We start from the raw sequence: 27,650 nt of genomic DNA on the forward strand, positions 1-27,650 counted from the left end.
TAGACTCTGTGTTTTTAGTTGAACCTTTTAAAAATTGAAATAATAATGTTAGGCTTACTGGTCTCCAGATCACAGTTGTGTGCTTTTTGAAGCTACAAGTTCAATAGGAATAATAGATAACATTTATATATAATTTTAAGGTTTACTAAATACTGACAGTAACCTGATGGGATTGGTGTTATGATTACTGCATGAGGCATTGATTATTTGAGAAAGAAGGGAGAGTCACCCGTGGGATGATAGATCATAGCAAAAAGAACCAGATGATAAAGCAGATGTAGTAAACTTCAAAAGAAGAGGAGGTTTCTGGGTAATGGTGGCTGAGGCGCCTGAAAGGGCAGGAGAGATCAAGGGCTATGCTAACTCCTTTTCTCGGCCCAGTTCTGCTTCTGCCACTACCTCTGTGGTGCTAGTGAGTCATTTACCTTCTCTGGGCTTCAGCTTCCTTATCTGTGTGATGAAGAGATACAACTAGATAACCTGAAAGTTCATTTCTGGTTCTGGATTCTGTGACGAGCAACAGCCTCTAGAGAGGGAGGGATACCTAGAAGGGTACAAAAGGAGAAATCAAAGATGAAGGAAATGGGGATAACGGTTGAACCAGGGCACAATGGAAGGGGAATGCAGAGTAGGAATAGACTGGGGAATGACAAGATTAAATTGCATCCAAAAAGATAAGATGAGAGTAGGGGGAGAGCTAGTGGGGAAGACGGCTTTCTGTCTTGGAGACAATAACTTTGAATCATTGAGATTAGGGGAATAGGAAAAACAAATTTGCTAGCCATAGAAATATGCTTCTAATGTCCATGGTGCTATGTTCGTAGAGCCTTTCCTTAGTTCCCTCCAAAAACTGGGGAACTGGAATAAGGAGTGGCAAAGAATTGAAGTCTGAGGCTTGGGTCTCCAGGAATGAGACTGAACTCACACATGGTAGCAACTCAGCAACTATATACTAAGATGTCAGGACCTGGGGCCCTGGGAGATGACTTACATGTGGGGAATGTAATTATTAATCCATCTACAAGCACTTATTAAGTGCCTAATATTTACCAGGCCATGAAAATACTATATGTGTGTATACATGTACATACACACACATGCACCCACATATGTGAAATAGTCACTGCTCTCAAGGAATCTTTGTTTCATTGGAGTAAACAACATATATGTGCATACACACATAACACATACACACATAATGCATATTGTTGTTCAGTCATTTTCAGTTGTTTCTGACTCTTCGTGACCCCATTTGGGGTTTTCTTGGCAAAGATACTGGAGGGCTTTGCTGTTTTCTTCTCTAGATCATTTTACAAATGAGGAAACTGAGTAAACAGGGTCACACAACTAGTAAGCGTCTGAGGCCAGATTTCAACTCAGAAAGATGATTCCAAGCTTGGCATTCTATGCCACCTAACTGTCCTACTATATGCCCCTACATACATATATGCAGAGAAATACAAGGTTGTTAGGGACAGAGGGTTCAAGCCTTTGGAATCAGGTCAGTAAAAGCCTCATGTAAAAGGTGTTACTTGAGATATACATATATATACATACATAGATACACATACATATGTATGTATATATGTGTATATATTACATGTACATATACATGTTATAAAATAAGTTTACGTAATAACTATATTTAAAATATATATTATATATCAACTATAAAATGTGAGATAAAAAGTTAGAATCAACATTAGATGAAGATCTCTTGGGACTTTGTGTCTCTGTTTTATAATATTTATTTGAAAAATTAGAATTTCAAAGGGCTGAAGTCATTCATAGGGGTTTTCAAAACCTGGTGCAATCATAATTATAATTGTCTATTATGTTCAGGACCAGATATTAAAGGCTTGAAAAGCCAAGCAGGGGAATTTCCATTTTATTCTCCAGGATATTCTAGGGAATGAATGAAATTTGTTGAGTAGTGGCGTGACCTGGTCAGGTCTGTGTTTAAAAAAAAATCACTGTGGCAGCTGTATAGGAGATACATTGGAATTGTGAGAGACTTGAGGCAGGCTAACAATTAGGAAATCACTGCATTAGTCCACGGAAGGGATGAAGAGACTTAAAATAGATTGTGGCTGTATAAGCAGAGAGCAGAGATCAGATAGAAGAGGTGTAATTTTAAAAAGACAAGATTTGGCAGCTGATTAGATATGGGGGTAAGGGAGGGTGAGGCGTTGGGTATAATGTTAAGGTTATGAACCTGAATAACTGGAAGAATGGTAGTATGCTCAATAGAAAAAAAAAGTTAAGTTAGGATGAATCATGGGGTTTGGTAACAAGGTAGCAAATTCTTTTGGGCATAGTGAGGTCTGTGAGATATCCAGTTTGAAAAGTCTAGTAGTTGTTGATACTGCAGTGGAGCTCAGGAGAGAGACTGGGTCTGGATATATTGATGTGTGAGTCATATGCCTAGACATGATCATTAATCTCAAGACAACTCTCACCAAGAAAGAGAGTATTAGAAAGACAGGTAAAGAGGCCCCAAGACAGAGCTTTGGGTTATATTCACGTGTCATTAGAGGACATGATATGAGCAATGAATCATCAAAGGAGATTATCAAGGAATAGTCCAACAGATGGGGGAGAACTAGTATAGATTTAGGTAATAAAAACGCAAGAAGAGAAAGTATTCAGGAAGAAAGGGTAGACCACCATGTCAAATGATTCCAAGACAGTTAGTTGAGGAAGGGAGTCACAGGGTCAGAAGTGATTTGAAGAAAATTTACCTTGCCAGTAGTGTATAGGGTGGACTAGAGTGATATGAGATTTGAGATAGAAAGACCAGTTAGATCATAGATCCATCAGAGTATTAAATGTAAATTTCTTAGGGGAAGAGACTATTTCTGTTTTTTTATTTGTGTCCTCAGTGCCTAGCAAAATAACTTGGACATACAAGGAGTTTGCTGGATGTCTGATGGATTGAATTGAAGTTGACATGAGTAACCCACTAACTCTGGTGATTTGTTGGCTAGCCTCAGTAGTTATACTGAGCACCTCCATGAGGGAGCATCATTCTGTTTAGAGAGGTTAATTAGGACCTCATCGAGCCCCCAAATTTGTGAGCATGGCCTATTATGGTGTCAGGTTCCATTCTTTTATTTTCCTTTTGGATGAGTCTCATGGCTCTCACATGATTTTTCATGAAACTGGAATCCTAGGGCATGAGTCCTATCTGTGAATATCTCAGAAAGATGGAGATCTCCAAGCTAACCCTTAGTTACATCGTTTGCCTATGGATTTCAAGAGGTTACTGAAGAAGAGATGGAGTAGGTTACTCTCAGTCAGAGAATGACTATGATAAGAGATTCTGAGAAGGAACATGTTCTCCGGTGCATCTCTACTAAGGCTTTTTCCTGCCTTGTAATGAGGAGGAACAGTCAGAGTTCAGGAGTTCAAATAAAAAAGAGTAGGCTATAGTATACTTTTCCTTTTGTGTGCCTTTTGTTATTTTTAATTAAATTCTATTTTTTCAATTAGCAGGCATTTTATCCTCCCTCCCTCTCTCTCTCTCTCTCTCTCTCTCTCTCTCTCTCTCTCTCTCTCTCTCTCTCTCTCCCTCTCTCTCCCTCCCTCTCTCTCTCTCTCTCTCTCTCTCTCTCTCTCTCTCTCTCTCTTTCTCTCATCCTACCCCTCAGAAAAAGGAAAACAGGAGAATATACAATAACAACAACATTATAAGAGGAAAAAACTTTGAAAGACTTAATAATTGTGATTATTGCAACGAACCACCATGATTTCAGAGGACAAAAGTACTTTTTATTGTTATTAAATCAGAATCATATGCCTTTTGTTAAGAGAGAAAGCACGAATTTTCCTAAGGCAGTTTCTACATTTGGGCAACATGAGGTTAAGAGGTGGATAAGAAATCTGCTTAACATGGCCCAAACAACTTGATGCCAAACCAAAGGCTGTTTGAAGGTCGTGCTCATTGTTGGGCAGGCTGGCCAGGACTACCATGGCAGGTGGCCCTGAGCCCTGGTTAAAGTGAGGAGAAAGGGACCTTAGATAAAGAATTTCCACCCGCCACAGAGTTTTCTCTCACAAGGAGCAGCCAGGTGCTAGGAAAACTTGGTTCAATATCAGCAGAGTGCTTTGATTTCCCCAGAGTGAGGCCAGGGCACAGGGGAATCATTGTCATTTAAATGTTGATTTCACAGCTTCTTTCTCAGATATGATGAACAAATGTCATCAACACAAAAGATATTTGTCATGTATATGAAAATATTCAAGGTTCCTGACGTAAGGAAGTCTTGTGTTTCCCTGGAGCAGAAGGCAATTTTGTCACTAACCTGTCTGGAGTTTTTGAGTTATATTAATAATGGTCACTCAGTTCAATAATTTGGTAAACATGTATTAGGCACCTCTTGTATACAAGCACTGTGCTAGGTGCTAGAGAAATAAAGGAATTTGAATAAGACACAGGGCCTGCCCTCATGGAGATTATAGTCTGGTAAAGGGGTATAATACATAAACAGATAACTTAAAAAAGAAGGTATCACATTATTTTGGGTTATAGTTATCTGTGAGAAGCAGTGTGGCAAAGAGCACCGTCCTCAGGAGGACCTGAGTTTGAGTTCTGCGTCTGACACACACTAACTATATGTCCCTAGGGAAGTCACTTGACATCTTCCAACACCATACTTTGTTGAATAAGAGCTGACTTGCATTGGTAAAAAGGAGTTTTCTCACCTGGGAGTTTCCTATACTAGAGAAACCACAGGTGCATTTCCATCCCAGTTATCTGTGATCCTTGAAACACAGATAACTATAACATAAACTAATTCATAGAAAGTTCGATGAGAAGCACTGCAGTAGAAAAAGAAACTAATTTGAAAGGCAGGAGATCTGAGTTCAAATCTTAGCTCTAATGCTCACTAGCAGTGTGGTCCTGGTCAGGTCACTTCCATTTTTCAAAACCTGTTTCCCTAACTATAAAGTAAGAGTAATAATCCTCGCAGTAGCTATTTTACAGGGTGCTTGTGAGGGCAATGCTTAGAATACCTTCATGTTCTATTCAAATATCAGTCAATGCTATTGTGAGATGTAAGGAAAGACAGACATTTCATCTGGGGAGTGAATTTAAATTTGGCTTTAAAAGATAGATAGCATTTCAACGTGGGAAGGAGAGTGGAGGTTGGGAGAGACCAGGGGCAACCATGTGAGCAAAGTGTAGAGTCAGGAAAGAACTGGGTATTATATATGATACTGAGTAGTCCACTCTGTCAAAGTGGAGGGGATCTGGGAGCTAGCAACCTGAGATAAATCTGAAAAGGTAAGGTGGCACTCGATTGTGGGGCCTAGTGAGTTTGACCTTGACTCAGTAGGCAATAACTAGCCATTGACAGTATAAGAGTGGCATGATTAGATCTGTGAATAAGGAAAATTAATTGAGGAGAGTGTGAAAGAAGACAGAGAGAGAAAGACCAGGTAGAAGGATGAGATTAATCTCTTATGATAATACCAGCTTACATTTGTATAGTAATTTATAAGCACTCTCTTGATATTAACCCTGCCAAGAAAACAAGGCAGCGATTTTTATCTGCATATTAAAAATGAGGAAACTGAGATTCGGAGGGATGAGTAATTGGGCCAAGGTCACACATGTAGGAGAGGGCAGAGCTGAGGTTCAAAATGAGTTCTTCTGACTCCAAATCCATAGCTCTATTGATGACACTGCCCAGCTGAGAGTACAAGCCATTCCTCCCTTGAGAAATAATGCTTTGCATCCTCCTCCAGGATTGTGGCTGGTCTTAAATCCACTAGCAAGAGTAACCACCCTGCTTTCTCTTTAACCATCCCAATTAATTGCCACCTCCATATGCCAGATTGGCAACACAATTACTCACTTCCCTGTCTCTGCTGGATCCCCCTAATTACCATGCTAACATTTATACTCAGGCAACTACAGGAGAGAAAACGATTTAAGAAAAAGAAGAAAGAGAGAGGGCCATCTCCCCACAAAGGCCATCAATTTTCCAAAGCTTCAGAGGCGAGACCGAGGCAGTCATGATGCCTGTTAGTAGTGTATCTAACAAGGTCGAAAATGGTCAAATCCTTTGAAAGCGATCTCAGAACAAAGAGACAAATTCAGAACGCACAGAAGTTGGACTGAAACCAAGACCTTGCTTCTTTCGATTCCATTAATTTTTAAATGGTCCCCCACTATTCCCCAGTTCTAAAATGTAAGCTCCCACAGTTTGTGGTGGTAGATAAGAGTGTTGGATTGGGAGTTCAAAACTGGCCTTTAACATTTACTACCTGTGTGCCTAGCAAATCACTTAACTTCTCTTATGTATAAGGTAGGGATGTTAATATCCATAGCACCCACCTCATGAGTTTGCTGTGTGGCTCAAATGTGGACCTTAAAAAAAGCCTTATACATTGCTTTTTTTTATTATTGAGACCAAGAATTGTTTTCCATTTTGTCTTTGCATGCTCAGAACCTAGCACAATGCCTCGAACACAGTAGATTCTTAATAAGTGCTTAAATGGAACCAAAGGTATTTTTGGATCACCTACTGTGTGCTCTGTTCTTTTTTGGGCACTGGAGAGTAAGAGAGAAATACGTGACAGAATCCCTGTAACTCAACAAATGACTTTAGTGACTGAGCTAGAGATCCCTAAGATGAAAGTCATGGTTATTTCTCATTTGTCGAATGCCCCTCAGGTACTCGATGTTTTCAGGAAAAGGCAGTAATAATGCAGCAGTGTCTGATGCAAAAATAAGATAATATTGCCATTTAATGAAAGGAAGCTATGAAACAGTGTGATTGTATAGTTAAAAATACAGTGATGCATGAGGCAAAAATCTACTGCTTGCTGGTAATGTGGTGTGTCAGATTTACCATCTGATTACATTAGACATAAAAGGTTACTATCAAGTGCAGTTTGATTTGAGGTCAACTTTGTTAATTTTCATTTTCCTGGGGCTGTGACCGCTAGGATTTGAGATGGGAGGTTAGCATCAACAAGAGATGAAGATGTCTTGGGACTTTGTTTTTCTGATGCACGTAATCAGTTCTTTGACAAATGAATTTTAAAGGGTTGAAGTGATTCATGTGGGTTTCCAAACCTGGTACAATCATAATTATTATTGTAATTATAAATAGCTTATATTTATATAGTGCTTTGCAGATGAGGAAAGAGGCTGAAATGAATGTCCTTTCCAAGGTCACACAGCTATTAAGTTGGCTAGTCAAAATACATACTGATTGTGAGTCCAGGGTACTTCCAATTCAAAGATCTTCATAGAATTTTGGATTGTGTAGAACCTCAGACCTATCTAGTCCAACATTTATGTTTTGCAGATGAGAAAAGCAAGGCCCAGAGACATTAAATGTTCTGTTGCCCAAGAGATTTACCCCAAGATCATGCAGCTAATAAATAGCCAATCTGGGCTCAGAACCCACATCTCCTAGCCCCAAATCAAATACTCTCTCCTCCGTACCATGACATTATTGCTTGCAAAACCACCCTCACCGCCAGGGTCCAACACCAACCTTTTCAGACTTTATTTCTTAATAAGGCTTCAGTGGAATAAGGGAAAATTTTTGTTGTTGTATTTCAGTGTGAGGAATTAGCCTAAACCTTTTCCCATGCCCCTGATCCTTAAATCCGGGTTAAATCCTCTGACCATAGGATCTAGAATTGAAAAGAACCTCTGTGATCATTTCATCCGCCTTGTCATTTTATAGATTAGGAAATCAGGGCTCAAAAAGTCAGTGGCTTGCTCAGGTCACTTACCCAGGTGAGAGAGCTGGGATTTTAAACTAGGTCCTCTGAGTCTCACTCCATTATGCATTCCTCTGTATCATTCTTCCTGACTTACTTGGAAGAATAGAGCGAAGATCTCTGACTGTTGGTAACTTCACAGGGCCTGAGACCCATTCACTATATCAATCAATCCATCAGTCAGAGAGGATGGATTAAGTGTTTTCTATGTACCAGGCACTGTGCTACTGAAGATACAAAGAAAGTTCCTCACAGAGCTTCCATACTAGTAGGGAGACAAACATAGAAATCAAAAGTTACGTATCAGAGGAGAAGGAAAGGAAGACTAGAAAAGAAAGCTCAAATGGTTAAGGGGACTGGAAAGAATCCTGCAGAATGTGACATTTGAGCTGTGTTGTAAAGGAAGCCAGAACTCTCAAGAGTTGACATTGAGGAGAGAGAGCATCCCAAAGATGGGGAAAGGCCAGTGCAAAAGTATGAGGGTGAAGATGGACTGGATATATACACCTGGGAATTATTTGTATAAAGGTTATTGAACCCATGGGAGCTGGTGAGAGCACCAAGGGAGGCTATATAGAGAAACAAAAGGGAGCCTAGGACAGAGCTTTGGGGGACAACCATATTGAGGGGGCTTGGCAAGACTGAAGGTACAGCAAAGGACACTGAGAAAGATTAGTTAAATGAGTAGGAGAACAAAGAGAGGACAATGCCACCAAAACCCAGAAAGGGAGAGAGCATCCAATAGGAGAGGGTGATCAACCCCATCAAATTCTGCTTAGAGGTTAAGAAGGATGAGGATTGAAAAAATGCTATTAGATTTGGCAATTGGTAACTTTGGAGAGAGCATTTTCAATGGAACGATGAGTTTAGAAGCCAGATTATAATGGGTTTAGAAAAGTGGAAGTGGAGGCATTGATTATAGATGACTTTTTCAAGTTTAGTAGCGAAAGGAAGGAGAGATATAGGGCAATAGCTAGTGGAGATGGTAGGATGGGATGCAAGCTTTTTAAGAATATGGAACACATGAAGGTGTTTGTAGACAAGAGGAGAGAAGCCCAGAGATAGAGAGTGAATATTGGAGAGAGAATGAAGAGGACAGGAAAAGGAATCTTCTGAAAAAGTCAGAAAGGAATATTATCAAGTATGTGTTTGGCTTCTGCAGAGATGGGAGTATGATGTCAGAGGGAGAAAAAAGGGAGAAGAGAGCATTTTCAACAAATGTCCCTATTTTTTTCAGTCAAATATGATGTTCTCAGTTAAAAGAATTGGGGAAAGGGTCCTGTAGGAGGTTGAGGAATGATGAAAATGTTCAGAACAGACATTGTGATGTGTGACATAGAGAATCAATTAGAAAGGAGCAGAAGGGTTTCCTTTATGCCATGAGTTCCTGGAGGAGACTAGATAACATAAATTTTTCATGTACCCAATCAGCATGGTTTTGACTCTAACTCTGTTCAGCAACATGTGAATAGAAGCAAAGGAGATGGATGACAGAAGTAATCCAGGATTGAGATTTAGCATTGCATGACAAGGAGTCAAGGGACTTGGGAAAAGAGAATAGAATCAATTATCTAAGAGGCTGGTTGAGACTAGTAAGAGAAGAGAGTTTGGGGGTGATGGCCTGGGAAAGTATTGACGAGTGGAGTGATGATGAAGAACAGTGTTTGGGATCTAAAGGCAAGGAAAATATGGAATGAAAAAGATTATTATCAGATAAAGGAATTTTGGAGTTCATTGGCATGGGAGTGGAACATTTGTGAGTGATGGCGAGAACAAACATGATCTCTGTGTGTAATTGAGGCGGTGTGAAGGAATTGGTCAAGGAAATTGAGTAGATTGAGGAACTGGGAAATCAGAATATTTGAGAGAATATCATTCTCTATATTGAAGTCCCTCAGTATGAGGGCAGAAGTCAGGTTATAGAGAAGGAGAGGCACTGATTTCATTGAGAGAGAGGAGAGAATGAATGACCTAAGGGCAGTGAGTAATGTCTCCCTGGAATTGACTTGGAAGTTAATTTGTATAGTACAAACTTCAAAGGAATAGAGGTTGCTGAGTGATGGTGCTAGAGGGAGAGTCGAGAATGGGGAGCAAGGAATATTCTGACTTCTCCAGTACAACCTGAAGCGGGAGAGAGAGGCAGTTGGTATGAGAGAAACCCAATCTTGCTATGTCCCCAAATCTGAATTAACTCCTCCATTATGAGGAAAGCAGAAATGTAAAGGGTTATCTCTCTGGTCAGAGAGTTTACAATCTAGCAAGGAGAGAAAGACATTCAATTCGAGATATTTATTAAGGGTTAACAGTCTTCAGACCACTGTACTATTCAGTGGGGGAGAAACCAAAATAATGAGACATAGCCCCAGCCCTCATGGAGTTTATAGTCTAATAGGGACATAAAGATATAATCATAGATAACTATAATACACAATAATACATGGTTTATACATCAGAGAAGTGCGTAACAAAATGTTATGTGAGGTCTGAGGGAGGAAGATTGTTTCCAGACAGAAAGCTTTATGCAGAAGGTTGAGTTAGCTTGTAAAGAATGAATGAGAATTCATCAAATAAATCAGATGGAGGGAGATATATGGGAAAACATACACATGGGTATATAGACAGGATGGCACACAGAGTATTTGGTAGAGTGAAGTCTAGTTTGACTAGAGTATACAGTGTGAGAAGGAGTACATGTGATCTTGGAAAGGCAGGGGGAATCCCAATGATGGAAGGCTTAGATCTTGCAAAATATTAAACTGAATTCAGTAAGAATTCAGAGAAGGGGAAGATCAAGTGAACTGGGGTGGGGTTGGGGACAGGAAAGGTTTACTGTAGCATGAGATGAGCTGGACTTGGAGAATGAGCAAGATTTGAAATGGCAGCAAAATGACATTTTGAAAATGATGATTTCCAAATAATTATGTACCTAATCAAAGGAGCTTAGTGAAATGTTTTGAGAACTTTGGAGTGGAGACAGTCTTCATCATATTTTTTAAGTCAAAAAATGAAAATCTGAAATGCTATGTTCACAAGATGGCCAACTACCAGTTTGACTAATTTGTCCTTTCACTGATTTTCACACTCTAACTTTTCCATTAAACCAGTAATTTGGCATCACATAGACAACCTAATTCAAAATCTTTCCAGGATGATAGGAAAGAAACAGGCTAATCTCTTTCATCTCATGAGCCCTCATTGGATAAATTGTCAATGCTTTCTTTCAGGACAAGGCTTCTTGGATCCCCTACCTGAGCATTGTCTGTATCCTGGGTATAATTGCCTCGTTCTGCAGTGGGCCAGGTAAGGTACTTTTCTTCTCCCCTAATAAACCCTAGTATTGTTCAGCACCTAGCCCCAGAGTTCACAGAAGCATGGAACATTCCATTCAATTCAGCCAGCATTTATTAAATATCTGGGACATGCAACACACTGTATCGGGTGCTAGGGTTACAATGACAAAAAGACAAGAATTTCCTGACCTCAAGGAATTTGTGGTCAACTGGGAGAATATAAGACATGATCAGATAGGTAAACATAAGATCGTTTGAGGTGGAAAGATCACTAACAACCGAGAGGATCAGAGAAGACTTTGCTTGAGATCCTGGGTTCTTTTAAAAATGTATTCATTTATTCATTTGTCTATCAAGCATTTAATATCTCTCTCTCTCTCTCTCTCTCTCTCTCTCTCTCTCTCTCTCTCTCTCTCTCTCTCTCTCTCTCTCTCTCTCTCTCTCTCTCTCTCACTACCTGCTTAGTTTAACAATATAATAAAAGAAAACTCATAACAAATATGTGTAGTCCAGTATACAAATTTACATTTCAGCCATGTCCGAAAACGTGTATCTCATTCTTTATTTTAAGTCCATCACTTTCCTGTCAGGAGGTCAATGAAATGTTTCATTTTGAGTCCTACAGTTCTAAAATCTTTTAAAGTAATTTTTCTTTATGATATTATTATTATTGTATAACTTATTCTCCTTGTTCTACTTATTTCATTGCATTTGTTCATAGAGGTCTTCCCAGTTTCCTCAGAAACTGTTCGTTTCATCATTTCTCATGACACAAAAATATTCCACTATGGGGGATGGGTACACCTTTAGTTTCTAATTTGGGGCTACTACAAAAAGACTTGTCATGAATATTTGCCATGATCTCTTTGAGTAGGAATAGCGGTACCACTGTGTCGAATGATAGACACAATTTAGTTAACTTTGGGGGCATGTCTACATTTTCCAGAAGAGCTGGACCAATTCACACCTCCCCCAACAGCGCATTAGCACATCTATTTTCCTCCAGCTTCTTCAACACCCGAAATTTTCTTCTTTTGTCATTTTTGCCAATCTTTTGAATGTGAGGTGGAACCTAAGAGTTGCTTTATTTTGTATTTCTCTAATAATTATTTGGAGCATTTTTTTCATACAGTTGTTGAAAGTTTGGCTTTCTTTCTTTTAAAATTGCTTGTTCATATTCTCCTACAATTTGTCCATTGAGTAATGGCTTGAATTCTTATAAATTCTAAGCAGTTCTTTATGTAATTTGGACATGAGACTATTATTAGAGAAACTTTCTACAAAGATTTTTCTCCAGTTTTCTATTTCTCTTCTCATGCAAACTACATTCAATTTGTTTATGAAAAGTTCAATTTCGTATAAACAAAATTGTTCATTTAATCTTCTATGATCCTATCAATCCCTTATTTAGTCATGAACTCTTATTTATAAGTCTAAAAGCTTATTTCTTCTTTGGTCCTCTAATGTCACTTTTTAGGTCTAAATCACGTATCCATTTGGAATTTACCTTGATGACTAGATTCTCAAAGGCTTTTTATCTGTGAAGTACAAGTTATGGTGGGTTCTACTAAGGTGGGAAAGCTTCATGTATGGGCCAGATAAAGGGACTAGGTATGTGTCATCCGAGGTTCAAATACCTGTAGGTTGTCTCATCATCAAAAGTTTGACCATCAGGGGATAAAAACAACTCATAAAGACTATCTATAAGAATACCAGGGAACTGTTGTGTGCCTCACTTTTGCACATATTTTGTATATACTTACGGGTATACATGTCTTCCCCAATAGAGCATAGGAGCTTTCCCTCAAGGAGCTTTCCTGAAGGGCAATAAATATTTCATTTTTGCCTTTTTATCTATAGCTTCTGATACAGTGCCATGCACTTAATAAATATTTGTTGACTGATTAGTGAAGGGGATACTGCACTGACTAAAAAAAAACTGCACGCACACGCGTGCACACATACACACACACACACACACACACTATTGAAGTACTGAAATATTGAAGTCTTCCCTTTCTCCTGTTCCCACACCCTGCCAGCCACCAACTTTGCCCACCCTTAGTTTTAGTTTGAGTTCTGACTCCTGTGTAATATCCTTTTAAATAAAACAACTATATCCCATATGAAATTATAGATTGAAAACCTACCAACTGGTCTCCTCTTACTAAATCTTTTCCTCAGTCTCCTCAATCCCAGTTTTTGTCTGCATTTGACTTCAGGCCTTTCTTCCTGTTCCACAGGTGCTAATGTCTTTGTGCAAAGGTAGCAATAAACACACACATGTGTATATACATACATATGTACATATATATGTATGTATATATGTATATATATAAATACATACATACACACACACACACACACATACACACACACACACACACATATATATGTATGTAACAAGTAGGATTCTGTGATTGTGAAGCTAAGCTGGGGCCCGAGCAAATATCCACTACAAAAAGGCAATACATTTTTTTAAACATTCCTCACTACTCGTGAAAGAAAAATTGGCCACCGCTGTGCCAGGGGTATTTTTCTAAAACACAGTTTTTGCAGGGGTTAGCAGTCTAGGGTTCCAGTTCCTGCTCTTCCATGAACTCAATGTGGGACTCTAGGCAAGTGACTTGGGTCCATAAAATGAGGCTATTAGATTATTTAAGGTAAGGCTTTGGGCAGCTCGAATACCCTAAACTCAATGTTCTAAGGTGCTTTCCAAGTCTCCCTTTCTTTGTTCTGAAGTCCCATCCATCATTTCATTCTGCACCCTGCATTCTCGGGTCTCTGTCAGCTCAGGCATTCTATTCTGTAATAGCTAGCCTGCTCCAATAGTTTATGGCCTACTTCCATTCCATTTTTATTCTCTAAGATATTGTACTTTGTGCAAAGCATCGAGTTCAATCAAATAATCAACCAACATTAATTAGTCATGTCCTTCCAGGCACTGTGCCCTAGGGCACTATGAATTTAAATACAAAGAAAGAAATAATCACTCTTCCCAAGGAGCTTATATTCTAATAGGGGAGACATACATATTATACACAGAATAAATATAAAGAGAACAAATACAAGATGTTAGGAGGAGAGAGCGCTAGCACTTTAGGTATCCGGAAAGGCTTCATGTACACTGGTGTCTGAGTCTCGAAGGAAGAAAGGGATTCTTTAATATGGAGATGAGGAAAGAGCACATTCTAGGCCTAGGAAAGGGCCAGTGCAAAGGTATAAATATAGAGACATAGTGTTATATGTAAGGAACAAGAGGAAAGCCAGTTTGGCTGCACCTGGGGAAAAAAAAGGAGTTCTGCAAAAGAGAATTATAAAGATAGGTGTTAACGGATTGTGAAGAGCTTTAAAAATCTAAAAAGAGGAATTTGTATTTTATTCTTGAGGCAATAGGGAGCCCCTAGACTTTGAGTAGGAAAGTGACGTGGTCAGATATGCATCTGAGGAAAATATTTCTCGGCAACTCTGTGGAGGATCTGCTGGAGTGATGAGAGGCTTGAGGCAAGAAGACCAGTGGGGAGGCTTTCACCATTATCAGGGTGAAGGGTGATGAGAGGCTGATATTGGGCAGTGGCTGTGTGAATACAGAGAGGGTGGTGGAAGTGAGAGATGGTATACAGGCAAAAATGGTAAAATGGAGCAATTGATCGATATGTGGAATGAAGAAGAGCAAAGGATCCAAGATAACACTGGTCATGAACCTGGGAGCCTAGAAGAAAATGCTTTAGTCTTTCAAGACACATACATAAGGAACAACCAGTACCTGTGTTGTAAATAATCCTAAAGGCCCCTGTTTTGTAGGGCTTCGTGGAACAGGAGAGGATTGTCCAAGTTGCTCCAGAAAACTTTTGTCCCCAGTGGATTTAGAGAAAAGATGTTTGCCAAAGTTGACAGACATCCCCACCCCCTGTTTCTCTCACCTTTCTCTCTGCCTTTCTTTCCATCTCTGTTATTTTTTTTTTACAAACATGCCATGAAGGGACTGAGGGGGAGAATCCTTTCGCCACATTCTTGGCAGTGTGCAAACCTGTCCTTGGTGAGCTAAGGTGAAGACTAATTAACCACACAGAGCTACACGAGATGTCACTTCTCATGAAATCTCAGAACGTTAGAGTGGGGAAGCACCTTAGAGATCATCTCCTCCAGTTCCTTCATTTGAAAAAGAGGAAGAGGAGCCCCACTGAAGGAAAATGCTTTGCCTAATGATACACAAACAGACAAAGGCAAATACTGGATTCCTACCCTAATATCCATTATTCCAAATGTAGTAATAGAATGAATAAACTTGGTTCTCCCCTTCAACTCAGGGAATATATATATATGTGTATACATATATACACACACACACACACACACACACATATACATATATGTGTGTATATATACATGTACATCTGTATCTATATTTTATTTTTAATTTATGGAATAAAAAAAGCATTTCTATAATATATTAAAATTAAAAAGATGATATTTCTTAAACATAGAAGGTAGAAGAATTTTTACATACTGCCTAAAATGCCCCTTCATACCCAAGCTTACATCCAAACGCTTACATATTGTTACCATCCAAGCCAACTCTGCCAAGTTTAGTTAGCGGTCAAGATGGAGAAATGGCCACCAATCCTAACCTAGACATGATGGGATTGGGATGTGTGTTTGTGATCCATTGTTATGGGCTTTGACAGGAAACACTGAAGAATGGGTACTGATGCCTGATCTAGCAATATTAAATTTTTACAGTCATTAACTGCTCGCTATGTGCAGGATACAATGCCAGGTACTGTGTGGCACTACAAGACTGAATAGGATGTGGTCCTCATCTACCTAGAGCACTTTTGCAGGGGAGATAAGGCATGGCAGAGAGAGAATAAGAAAAATCCTAGTACGAAGCAGAAGGTGAAAGTATATGAAAGCTCTCCGGAGCCTGCTCAGGGACCTTCCTCAGATAAGAGAGGCAACATGGTTCAGTGAAAAGAATACTGACTCTGAAGTGAGGGGATCGGGGTTCAAATCCTATCTCTGATGATCATAACCTGGGTGACGCTAGGCACTTTACTTTAACCTCTTGAGACTTCAGTTTCTTTATATGTAATATGAGGATTGAATTCTAGTTCTAGTTCTAGATTATGAGCCTGTGAGGCCTCTTGAAGTTTGTTATGGTGTGATGGAAAGAGAGGGCAGCTAGGTGGCACAGTGGGTAGAGTACCAGGCCTGAAGTCAGGAAGACCCAAGTTCAAATCTGGCCTGAGACACTGTTTGCCTCGGTTTTCTCATCTGTAAAATGAGCTGGAGAAGGACATGGCAAACCATTCCAGTATCTTTGCCAAGAAAACCCCAAATGGGGTCCCAAAGAGTCAGATACCTGAAAAATAACTGAACAAGAAATGGAAAAAGCACAGTGTTTCTTGAGTCAAATGAACTGAGTTCAAATCCCACCTCCACTACTTGTTAGTCAAGTCTCTGTTAGGTCTCTGGGTTTCCAGTGTTCTCTTCTGTAAAATGAAGTCAGACTAAATTATCCCTAAGGTCCCTTATTATTTGAATTCCTAATTAATCTAATATGTGTAACATTCACTTTGGCTAAATTATCAAACTGGAAGGGGTCCTAGGGGCCACTTACTCTAGAGCTCTTACAGCATGGATAAAAGCCACAGTAAGGAGAGTTGTGGGATGGAAGGGAAATGGGGAAAGGTGGGGCCCAGAAGAAAGGTGCCCCCAGTGGTAAGGGCCCAGGGCAGGGTAAATGTCACAGGCCAGATTCGGCTACTTACTAGCTGAGTAACTTTTAATACCTTACTTACTCTTTTGGGGCCTGTAACCTTATTTGTAAAATAAGGGGCTTGTATTAAAGTACTTTTGAGGACCCTTGCAGCTCTAATAGTCTATGGTTTATAATTTGATTTATTCCTATTGCTTAAGGGGTAGGTAGGATGGATATTTTGATTCCCAATTTGACAGCTGAAGCCTATGGAGGTTAATTAGCATTGTGATGGTTCTACAGCTAGGTGAAGCCTAGAACTCAGATCTCCCAACTCTGACCTGAGCTCTCTATAAGCTGTACTGACCCTATTACATTCTATAGCTCTTTATTCCCATCCATCCATCCACCCATCCATCCATAAAGGTCTATATCCTAGTCAGGGTGTGAGGGATAAAGGCAAAGACTGAAATAATCCTTCCTCTCATGGATTCTATGGAGTTTCCTTGATATTAGTCACACTTTAAAACTGGCTTCCAAAGCAATTAACAAGAAGAAAGAACTTACCAAGAAAATTTGGTAAGCCACTTTCCCATACACACAACAGAGTAGGAAAGAGAAGTATGTATGTTCAGCTGCCAAGAGTGAGATTGCTGTTGATCACTGATAAATTAAGTTCATGTCCAAGGGAGAAGATACAATTTTTCCCTTTTTATCTATTTGTCAGAGTTATTAGAAGGACTAGGAAAGAAAATATTTCTCTTCTAGTATTTCTTCTCTATTTGAAATAATACATTAGGACAGAGTCCTGCACCTTCATATCCTGGACTCAGCTAGATTTAACTCCTCACTGCATCAGTACAGAGTGTCAAGTAGAAAATGGTAACAGTAATATATCACCATACTACTGTAATTATCTCACTTCAAGTATAGGAGGCAATGCAATGGTCTCTAAGGTCCACTTAGTTTCCTTCTCTTTGGTTTTAGGGAGTTTATTTTTGATGAAAAGTCCTCAGTGCAGTCATAATTGCTCTTAGTTACCATTTGGGAAAAATTCCCAACACCTAGGCAGAGGATGAGTTCTCCACTTAACCATACATTTGTATATTTAATTAACGCCTGGATTCTTTGTGCTTGAAGCAAAATTTACTGGAAATATTTGAGTAATTACACAGCAGAAAATATTATAGTGTGTGTGTATAGATAGGCATTGGGATGAGAAGCTGGGAAAAAGAGTCAAGCTTTTTCTCAAGACTTCCCTCAGCTTGGATCCTCCACTCTAGGTTGCCCATAGAGCCAAAGATGCTCCTAGATAGCCTACTTCTCTGCCACAGTTCAGTCCTCTCTTTGTTCCATGCTTACTCCAGCCTCTCAAATCCAGATATTCAGAATCTCTTCTTCCCTCATTCTGAGACAGCTTGTCCCTTTTATACAAATTCCTTAGGGCATAACCCAGCCTTTCACACAAGTGGCTTTGTTTGATTCAAAGAGGTGTACAGGCCCTGATCACATTGAGTTATGACTATGTGATTCAATTAATAAAAACTATTTGTACTTAGTCAAGGAACCAGAGTCAGGGTGATTTTGAACCCACTCTTAAAGTAATAATTAATAACTCAGGTGACAACAATTTCACAAAGCCTTCCTCTCTCAAATTTCTCTACTTCTTCAAATTTCTTGCAGCATGATGGTTGGACCTCTCTGTTACACATAACTAACAATAAAACAATAAGCATTTATGCTTATTTTCAGGCTTCTACTACAGTATGTTGCAAACATCAGCTAGGGACTGAGGTTACAAATATAAAAATGAGATAGACCCTGTCCTCAAGAAGCTTACACTCTATCACTCTGATGTCATACTTTCTTATATAATAGTTGAATGTATACTTGCCCTCCTCAACTGTATCCCCTTAAACTGTAAGTTCCTAGAGAACAGGACCTATTGTGTTTCTGGCACCCAGCACAGGTTCTGATACATACTAAGTGTTTATTAATTGAATAAATATAAAGCATTGCAGTTTACAAAGTACTTTCACATTTAAAAGAAAGATATGAGGGGAGACAGAAGGTGGGTAGCTGATAGTCAACATTTACATAGAACATTAAGTTTTATAGAATTCTTTGCATATATATGTATGTGTATATGTATGTGCTTGTTATTGTTCAATCATGTCTGATGCTTTGTGATCCTGTGGACCATGCTGTTCATAGGGTTTTCTCAGCAAAGATACTGGAGTGGTTTTCCCTTTCCTTCTCCAGTAGATTAAGGCAAACAGAGGTTAAGTGACCTGCCCAAGGTCACACAGCTAGTAAGTGACTGAAGCTGGATTCAAACTTAGGTCTTTCTGACTCCAGGCGCAGAGCTCTATCCACTGAGCCATCTAGCTGATATATATGTATGCGTGTATACATACACAAATACACACATATATAATCATTTAATTCTTACAATAACACTGTGAGATAGTGCATTTTACAGATAAAAAACCGGGACTGAGAAAATCTTATACAGGGATCACAGAAAGGATCTGGGGATATTCATCTTACAGAAAAAGACAATTTGGGTGATATATAATAGATTTTTTTCAAATATTTAAAAAGTTAAAGAGTGATTCCATGTGTGTATGTATATTATATGTACACATATATAATACATGTATGTATAATATCTATTTTCTACTTGGCCTCAAAGACAGAAGCTGGAAACGAGCGTGAATTAGAGAGAAAAAGAGTTTAGCTTGATATAAGGAAGACCGTATTACAGAAATTTTAAAAAATTAAGTGAGGTTGTTCAGAAGATGGTATATTCCCCATCAAAGTGTGTGTGTATATGCATGTGTGTGTTTGTGCGTGTGTGTGTGTGTGTGTATGTGTGTGTGTAACTATACCAAGATCCAATAGCCGTAGCAGAATCAGGAATCAATGCTAAATTTTTTGGACTCCAAGTCCAGCATTCTTGCAACTCTCTTGCCCCTCACACAAATACATAAGATTTTGCTTATGGATGATATGCAAGTCACTTGAAGTAATTTCTCCGTTTGAGACTGAATATGATTTGAATCTTGTGCCATCTTTATCTGTAGCATTTTTTTGCCTGGCATGACAATAAGCGTTGACATTCTAACTTAGCTGGATGGTTAACTTTTCTAATCTTTCTGCCCAAGTCGGCTAAATGACAGTAGTGAAGAAATGCTGTCAGAGAGCAGTACGGTGTTCTCAAGTAAATAGGTGATGATCGGGCTTGTGTTCTGTCGTTCCCAGATCTCTAGCAATCTCCATCTCCTAATGAATAATAGACCTGGTGCTTTATTATGATTCAAGATCATTTCATGATTTCCAATAATGCTGCTATTGGGCACTCCCCATCACTTCCTCCTGCATGCAGGGCAATGGTGCCATCTGCCTCCCCAAAGCTCAGATCACCTAGAAGCAGTGGTGCTCATCCCTTCAGATTTCCTACCTTCATGATGCAGCTGGGTTCTGACTCAATCTCCCCTATACTAAAGAAATTTTGTAAGCTAAATGCCTTCTGAGAAAAGTTTAATTCTCCTTTGTCTATAGACATAGTACCAAAATTCTTTTGGAGTCATGTATTGCTGGGAGGCAAGGGAAATATTCCAGCCACAATCCAATTTCCATTTGGATTCTGATTTATTTTTGTGTATTTTTAAAATTAACAAGCATTAATTTTATCTCCTTCTTAACACCACCCCCCACCATGAAGAAAAAAAAGAAGAAGAAAAATCCTTGTAAAAATATGCATAGGCAAGCAAACAAATCCCTGCAGTATCTATATCCAAAGTATGTCTCATTCTGAACATTTATTTCAGTATCAAGGCAGCTAGGTGATGCATTGGGTAAAACACTAAAGTCAGAAGACCTGAGGTCAAATCTGGCCTCAGACACTTATTAGCTGTATGACCCCAGGCAAGTCACTTGACCTCTGTTTGCCTCAGTTTCCTCATCTGTAAAATGGGGCTAATGATAGCACCTACCTACCAGGTTGTGAGATTAAAATGAGATAATAGTTATAAAGTGCTTAGCACAGTGCTTGGCACATAGTAAGCACTATGTAAATGTTGTCTATTACCATTAAATATTATTATTACTGTGTGACTCTGGCAAGTCATTTAACTTGCTTGCCTCAATTTCCTCAACAACAAGATAGAGATAATAATATTTATAGGGTTGTGAGGACAAAATGAGGTAAAATGGGTAACGCACTTTGCAAACATTAAAGTAGTATATAAATGCAAGCTATTATCATCATTATTAATACTATTAATATTATCATTTAGCTCTCTGTCAGGAAGTGGGTAGCTTTCTTGGTCATTGGTTCTCTGAAATCATGGCTGGTCATTGCACTGATCAGAGTTCTTATGTCTTTCAAAGTTCTTTGTGTTTTACAATGTTGTTATTAGAGTTCACTTGTTTTCCTGGAAAGTATCATGGTCATTGATGAATGAAGGTCAGAAGTGAACCCCAGGAATAGAGCTCGGTAAATCTGATAAAAAAAGAAGTTGGTATTGATGCAGTAAATCAAATCTGTATGGTACTTTCTTCCCCACGACTCCGGGAGGCTGGTAACACAAGGTTATGGATGAAGAAACTGAAGACCAATGAAAGTGAAGGCTCTTGCTTAGAGTTACATACGTGTGGGAAGCACACCCACGTCTCATTCCACTTTACACGGTGTGTCTCTGGACAGTGGTAACTTTTCCAATTATTGAATGTTGATGACACTCCTGTCGCTGAGAAAGAAAAAAACTGTGAATTTGCATATGGCCATTTATAAATAAACTAAACAGAAGCACTGAATATCAGAGTTTGAAGGGATTTTATGGGCCGTTTAGTGCAATCTGTAACTGACCAAGAAAAGAACGCCCTCTACAATGACCACCATGAGCGGTCATCCTATCTCCCTTGAAGACCTCTGGAGAGGTTTGTTATTGTTGTTTAGTCATTTCAGTCATGTCTAACTCTTTCTGATCCCATTTGGGGTTTGCTTGGCAAAGATATTGGACTGATTTTCCATTTCCTTCACTAGCTCATTTTACAGTTGAGGAAGCTGAGGCAAACAGGGTTAAGTGACTTTCCCAGGGTCACACAGCTAGTAAGTGTCTGAGGCCAGATCTGAACTCATGAAGATGAATCTTCCTGATTCCAGGCCTGGTACTCTATCCACTGAGCCACCTAGCAGTCTAAGCCCATTCTAACCTGGGATAATTCCAGTTCTTAGTTATGTTTTTCATCATATTGAGCCTAAATCTATCTCTTTGAAATATCTACCCATTATTGTATTTTAGCCTCTGGGTCCAAGCATATTAAGTCTATTCCATCTTCCACAGAGCACCTCAGATCCTTCAAGAGAACTATTAGGGCTACCCAGCCTGACTCCCAAGTCTCCTCCAAATTAAACATCCCCAGTGCTTACAATATGCCTTGTACCAGCCTGGTCAACCTCCTCCAGCTCTTGAAGGTCTATACTGAAAAAGGCACAAAGGACAGCGTGACTGGCCTTGCTCTCTCTATGAACACTTCTTTGAGTGTCATATGGAATACTCTTAACAGCTGCTTTGTCTTTGAAGAAAAGCAGTATTGTTGGATCAGTAGTGAGCATGTGAGAATGTGACCTTCTAAACGCATTTGTAAAGTGAACTTGGGCCACATGTATTTTTCACTTTTTTAGCTGTTATTTATATGGCACCCTTAAGATTAACCTGGAATGAAGTTATAGAAACATGTGTGTATGAATTTGTGCTTATACTTGTTGTGTTTGTCCTTCGTTTTCGAAGAGGACCATGACATCAGGGAAATGATGACATGACTTGCAGTTGACTTTGATTTGAGTGAGGAAGAATTGTGCAAGGTCACCAGCCTCACCTTCTCCTCCAAAGCCATCTGGGTGCAGTGGCCAGATGTTCATCAGGATGACTGGAGGATGCAAGTGTATCTTGTATATATCTACATGTTGTTCCCCCTCCATCCATTAGAATGTAAGCATCTTGACAATAGGAACAGTGTTTTTGCCTCTCTTTGTATCCTTGGCCTTTGGCACAGTGCCTAGAAGTGCTTAATAAATCTCGTTAACTGACTGACTGATCCTAAATGTTAAGAGCCACAAAAAGCTATAAAATTCTATGAGAATTAGGAAAGGGGGGATCTTTCAACACTGGTGCGGTTAGAAAAGGTTGGCCTTTATACTGTATTCTAAAGAATGGAAAGGGATTTTTCACAAGTACAGAGATTCTAGAGGAAGGAATAGTGTGAGCCAAAAATAAAGGTGGGAAAGCCTGGGAGTGTTTGGGAAAGGAGGAATAAGTCTAGTTTGGTGGAATTGTTGAGTGTGTGATGGAGAGTGGTAGGAGAGGACCAAACATAGGTCTAAAACTTGACTACCAGGCTAGTGAGTCTAGATTTAGTTGGGTGAGGTCTGAGATGTTAATGTTGGTCCAGATTGCTGAGGATCACTATGGGTCTGCGGTAGGGATGCTGAAACTGGGTAGTTGTTACTGCTCCCTCAGCATATCCAGGCCTGACTTTTTGTATCAAATTTTCAGGAACTGAAAGAGGAAGTAGGAAGGTAACTGGTGGCTTATCAGAAGATCTGGACCAGTGAGGGAACACAATCAGGGTTAGAATTTTCATTAAGCCTGTCGCCTGAACGTGCAGAGGTCAGCTCTCCTAGATTTATGCTAGCTTGATTACCAGTGCATTGACTGGAGAGTCAGGCTCATGATTACACATACCAGCCAACTAATCTATCATCTGATAACAAGAACCTCTTAAATACATATTTGCATTAAATGAGCTAGCACAAACAATTCTGATCTAACTGTGGAGTGGAAAATTCAGCATTATCGACATGCATATTACAGCACCACTGAGCAGACTTTGTAATAGATATGTCCATAGTGTCCTCTCAACTTCACTTCATTTTTAAACGACAGTCACTAAAACCAAAGTGTCAGAGAGACAGAGACAGAGAAATAGCCAGAATGAGACAGACAGGGCAACAGAAATTAGGATGAAATACAAAGAGAAAAAGAGGCTAAGAGGAAGTTACACAAAGAGACGCAGAGACAAAGAGTGAGTGGTGGGGGTAGGGGAAAAGACCAAAGAGTCTCAATAGATAGATAGCTAGATAGATAGATAGGATATAAAACTTGATTGAAGGTACATTAATGTAAAAGGAAAAGCCATTAAAAATATTCCATCACCTATGATGAAAAGTGCTGTGCACCTCCAGAGAAAGAACTGATGGAATATGAATGCAGATCAAAGCATAGTGGTTGCTTTGTTTTGTTTTTTTGCTTTCTTTTCTTTCTTTTGTCTGTTTTCTTTTACAACATGGGAAATATGGAAATACGCTTCGCATGACTGGACATGCGTAACCTTTACCAAATTGATTGCCTTCTCAATGAAGGGGAAGGAGAGGAAGGGTGAGCGAGAATTTAGAACTCAAAATTGTAAAAAAAAAAATAAAGGTTAAAATTGTTCTTTTATGTGTAATTGGGAAAAAATAAAATATTTAAATTTTGAAAATTCAGTTCTGTTTTCTCCAAATAATTGCAAAGTTAGGAATTATTTTAAACAGAGATTGTATAGTTGAGACTATTTCTAATATGTAAAAAAATGCCACTCTCCTCACTAATTTTTTGTTTTGAAAGATACAGTTATTTTAAATAAATATGTTATTTATATTAACGGGTAATAGTTTATCATTGTTATTTTAAAATTAATAAAATTTACATAACACATCAGTTATAATTTCTAATACCTTAAATGTCAATAGATATAGCCCTCACTACCCCCTCTTCCTCTTGAAGACTGAAAAATTCAATAGGCCAGCAGAATGTTTCTCAGCTTTTATGAGGGAAAGGATCATTGTTCAGATAATTGAAGCCTACCATCATTACTTTATCTTGATTCCATTGTCTTTTTTATGTTTCTGTAAATCAACATTCATTCCCTCCTTCCTTCTCTCTCTTCCTCCCTCATTCAGACTATGGGGCTAGGAACCTCTAAGCATTCTTTGTTCTCTAGACTCTTCCAGCTTCAGCTCAGGAGACATTTGAATTTAGACCAACATGATTCAGTGTCAAAGTGCAGCCACATAGGCTGAAAAGCTCTCAGTGAGATAGGATAGGTTCAACCTACCCATAAGAACATCTCAGTCTTTCTTTAATCTTGAGACAAATATACAGTTACCACTTGTCTTTTTCCAGACAGCCTGAGACAAAATTAATTAATTGGCTTATATCTTGAAAGTTTAACGTAAAAAATAGTAATTTTATTCTTTGTGACATTTTCCCAAACCACATTTGAAACAAAGACTGTCTCAGAGGCATTCCCATGGAGAAAGCATTTCTGATGGAGTCTGGTCTCTGTTTTTTTTTTAATTTCTAAGTGTCTCTTTTCAAAAGAAATATGGTTCTGGGTTCTGTCATTCTCTTAATACAATTAATACTGCCCTGAGTCTACAGATCCTTTTCAGTGGCTAACAGATGCTATAGTCCTAATTATCACTTAAGAAATACCTCATAGAAGAGCCAGAAACATATCACTCAGATCTTCCTTGCAATTAATAAACTAGCTACAAGATTCAATCTCTTGCTGCTGGTAAGCTTACATTTCCCAGTTATAGTTTTTTTTCCTAATCATCTGCAGGTGATACTTTAACTGACATTATGTCATCCTTTTCTTCTGAAAAGACTTTCCTAATCAAAAACTCTGCTTATCACTCAATTCTTCTTAAAATCTGTCTTCCAGACAAGCCTCCCTTGCTCTCATAATTACCACAAGATTCCTAGTATTTTCCTCTCTTCCAAACAAGGTGTGCCTCGTAAAGTGGTGAGTTAGCCATCACTGGAAGTGTTAAGTAAGAGCCTGGAGATCCATTTGTTGGGGATATTGTAGACAGTATCTATGTTTTCATGGGGAGTTGAACTAAAACGACCCATAAGGTCCTTTCCAACCTTGGAATTCTGTGTTTCTATTTGTATACATCTTGTATATACATAGTTATTTGCATGTTTTCTTCCCCTTAGAAAGTCAGCTCTTTGATGGCCGGGATTACTTTTGGGACCACCTTTTTGCCTTTCTTTATATCCTCAGTGCTTACATAGCACAGGGCCTGGCACAAAATAAACAGTAACTGTTGGTGACTGTCTATTTTGTTATATAGACATTGCCGCAGTTGACATGGAGAAGCTAAGCCATTTGTAATGTAATGTAAATTACAACGGAACTGATCACCCAGTGCAGAGAAAACCTTGATTTGAGATGTCTTATAATAACACGCTTAACTTATTGATTTCTGAAACTGTAATTTAAAAAACCTTTTATTGAGCTGCTGAGAAAGTAAAGTAGAGCTTTAGGAAATAAATAACATGTCTGTCTTCGAGTTCAGAAAATAGTGAGTCTATTTTATTAACCTTTTTTTTAACCCCAGTAAAAGCGCACTTTAAAAAAAAATGAACTGTATTGTTTCTTAAGCCCTTAATCACATCTTTCTCTGCCCTTAGACAAGTCCTGTCCACATGATTTCAAAAAGATTGGTTCCTTTCCAAATAGACCTTTGTTATTTTTGCATGTAGCCTAAGACTCCTGTGTGTACATGAGGGTAGGGGCAAGAGTTCTTGAGCTATTGTACTTGACCTCATATGCATAATGTTTCAACCCATTTACCCAATAGTAGTCACAGCTAGCCTTTGGGTATATAAAGGGATATTGAAAATTTCCAGTAAGAAGTCTCAAACTGCAATACGAGGAACTTACATCAGTCCAAATGTCCTAATAAATGCTATAACTAAGAGACACTGGAAGGCTTTCTAAAAGAAGATATGGACTTACCTTCCTTGACTGTCTGTAAAAAAATGAGATTTTAAATTAGTTTAAGACTCTTTAATGGTGGTCTCCTCTGAAGGACAGAGGGTAGACTGGATAATCGTTTAAGTTTCCTTCTATGCCACAGAATCGGAGCCATTTGTAACTGGGCCAGCCCCACACATGTCATGTCTAGCCATTCAGTATTAGAGAGAAGCCATACCTATTCATTTTCTGTTGTGTTGTTGTTTGGTTGTTTTTCAGTTATATCTGACTCTTTGTGATACCCTTATGGGCTTTCTTAGCAAAGATACTGGAGTGGTTTGCTGTCTCCTTCTCTAGCTCATTTTACAGAGGAGGAAACTCAGGCAAACAGGGCTAAGTTTCTTGCTTAGGGTCACACAGCCATTAAGAGTATGAATCTGGATTTGAATTCAGGTCTTCCTGACGCCAGGCCCACCGCTATATCTGCTGCATCACCTAGCTGCCTCTGTCATATGTATTCTAAGGTAGCATACAGGGAATATTTTTTCGTGGCACATGGGGTCCGTGATTTATGTGTGATCACATCTGTATGTGTGTATATGTGCATGCATGTATGTATCATCCCTCATTCACAAGAGTTGAGTCAGCACATAGAATTCCCATTCCCAATAGGCTGGAAAAAATATGCAGTGAATAGTTCATGTTTATCTAGCATTTTGCAGGTTATAAAACATTTTCCTCACAGTATTTCTAGGAGCCATGTAGTGCAAATATGTTAAAGCCCATTTTACAGATGAGGAACTTAGAAGGAAGATAATAGATTATAAATCTGAGCCTGGAAGGGATCCCAGGAGCCAACTAATTCAGCCTCCTTGAGCATCAGGGTGTGAAATGTTTTGTTCAAGGTCAAAAGGTTGGAACACCTACTATCCTCATCCCCTAAGGACCAACCAATAAACATGTCATGAGATGCTGTTGTCCCATCAACCCCCACATTATTTGACACCATATGGTTTAATAGAAATTCCTTGTTTTGTTCTCTCTACAAAAGAGTTAAGGACAGTGTGTAGAGTAGTAAAGGCAAGGGAAAGCAAGTA

The 27,650-nt window shown here is 39.0% G+C and overlaps 1 protein-coding gene across 3 annotated transcripts in view; it reads left to right on the forward strand.

Moving 5' to 3' along the window:
- Positions 1-27,650, forward strand: part of SLC2A9 (solute carrier family 2 member 9) — a 313,753-nt gene that overhangs the window by 208,664 nt on the left and 77,439 nt on the right. For all 3 annotated transcript variants that reach the window (XM_036763747.1, XM_036763748.1, XM_036763745.1), the window contains one exon: positions 10,971-11,046. In XM_036763747.1, the coding sequence (XP_036619642.1) occupies positions 10,971-11,046 (76 nt within the window). The remainder of the gene's footprint in view (positions 1-10,970; positions 11,047-27,650) is intronic.

This window comes from Trichosurus vulpecula, chromosome 6 (assembly GCF_011100635.1).
Source record: "Trichosurus vulpecula isolate mTriVul1 chromosome 6, mTriVul1.pri, whole genome shotgun sequence".
Classification (NCBI taxonomy): Eukaryota; Metazoa; Chordata; class Mammalia; order Diprotodontia; family Phalangeridae; genus Trichosurus; species Trichosurus vulpecula.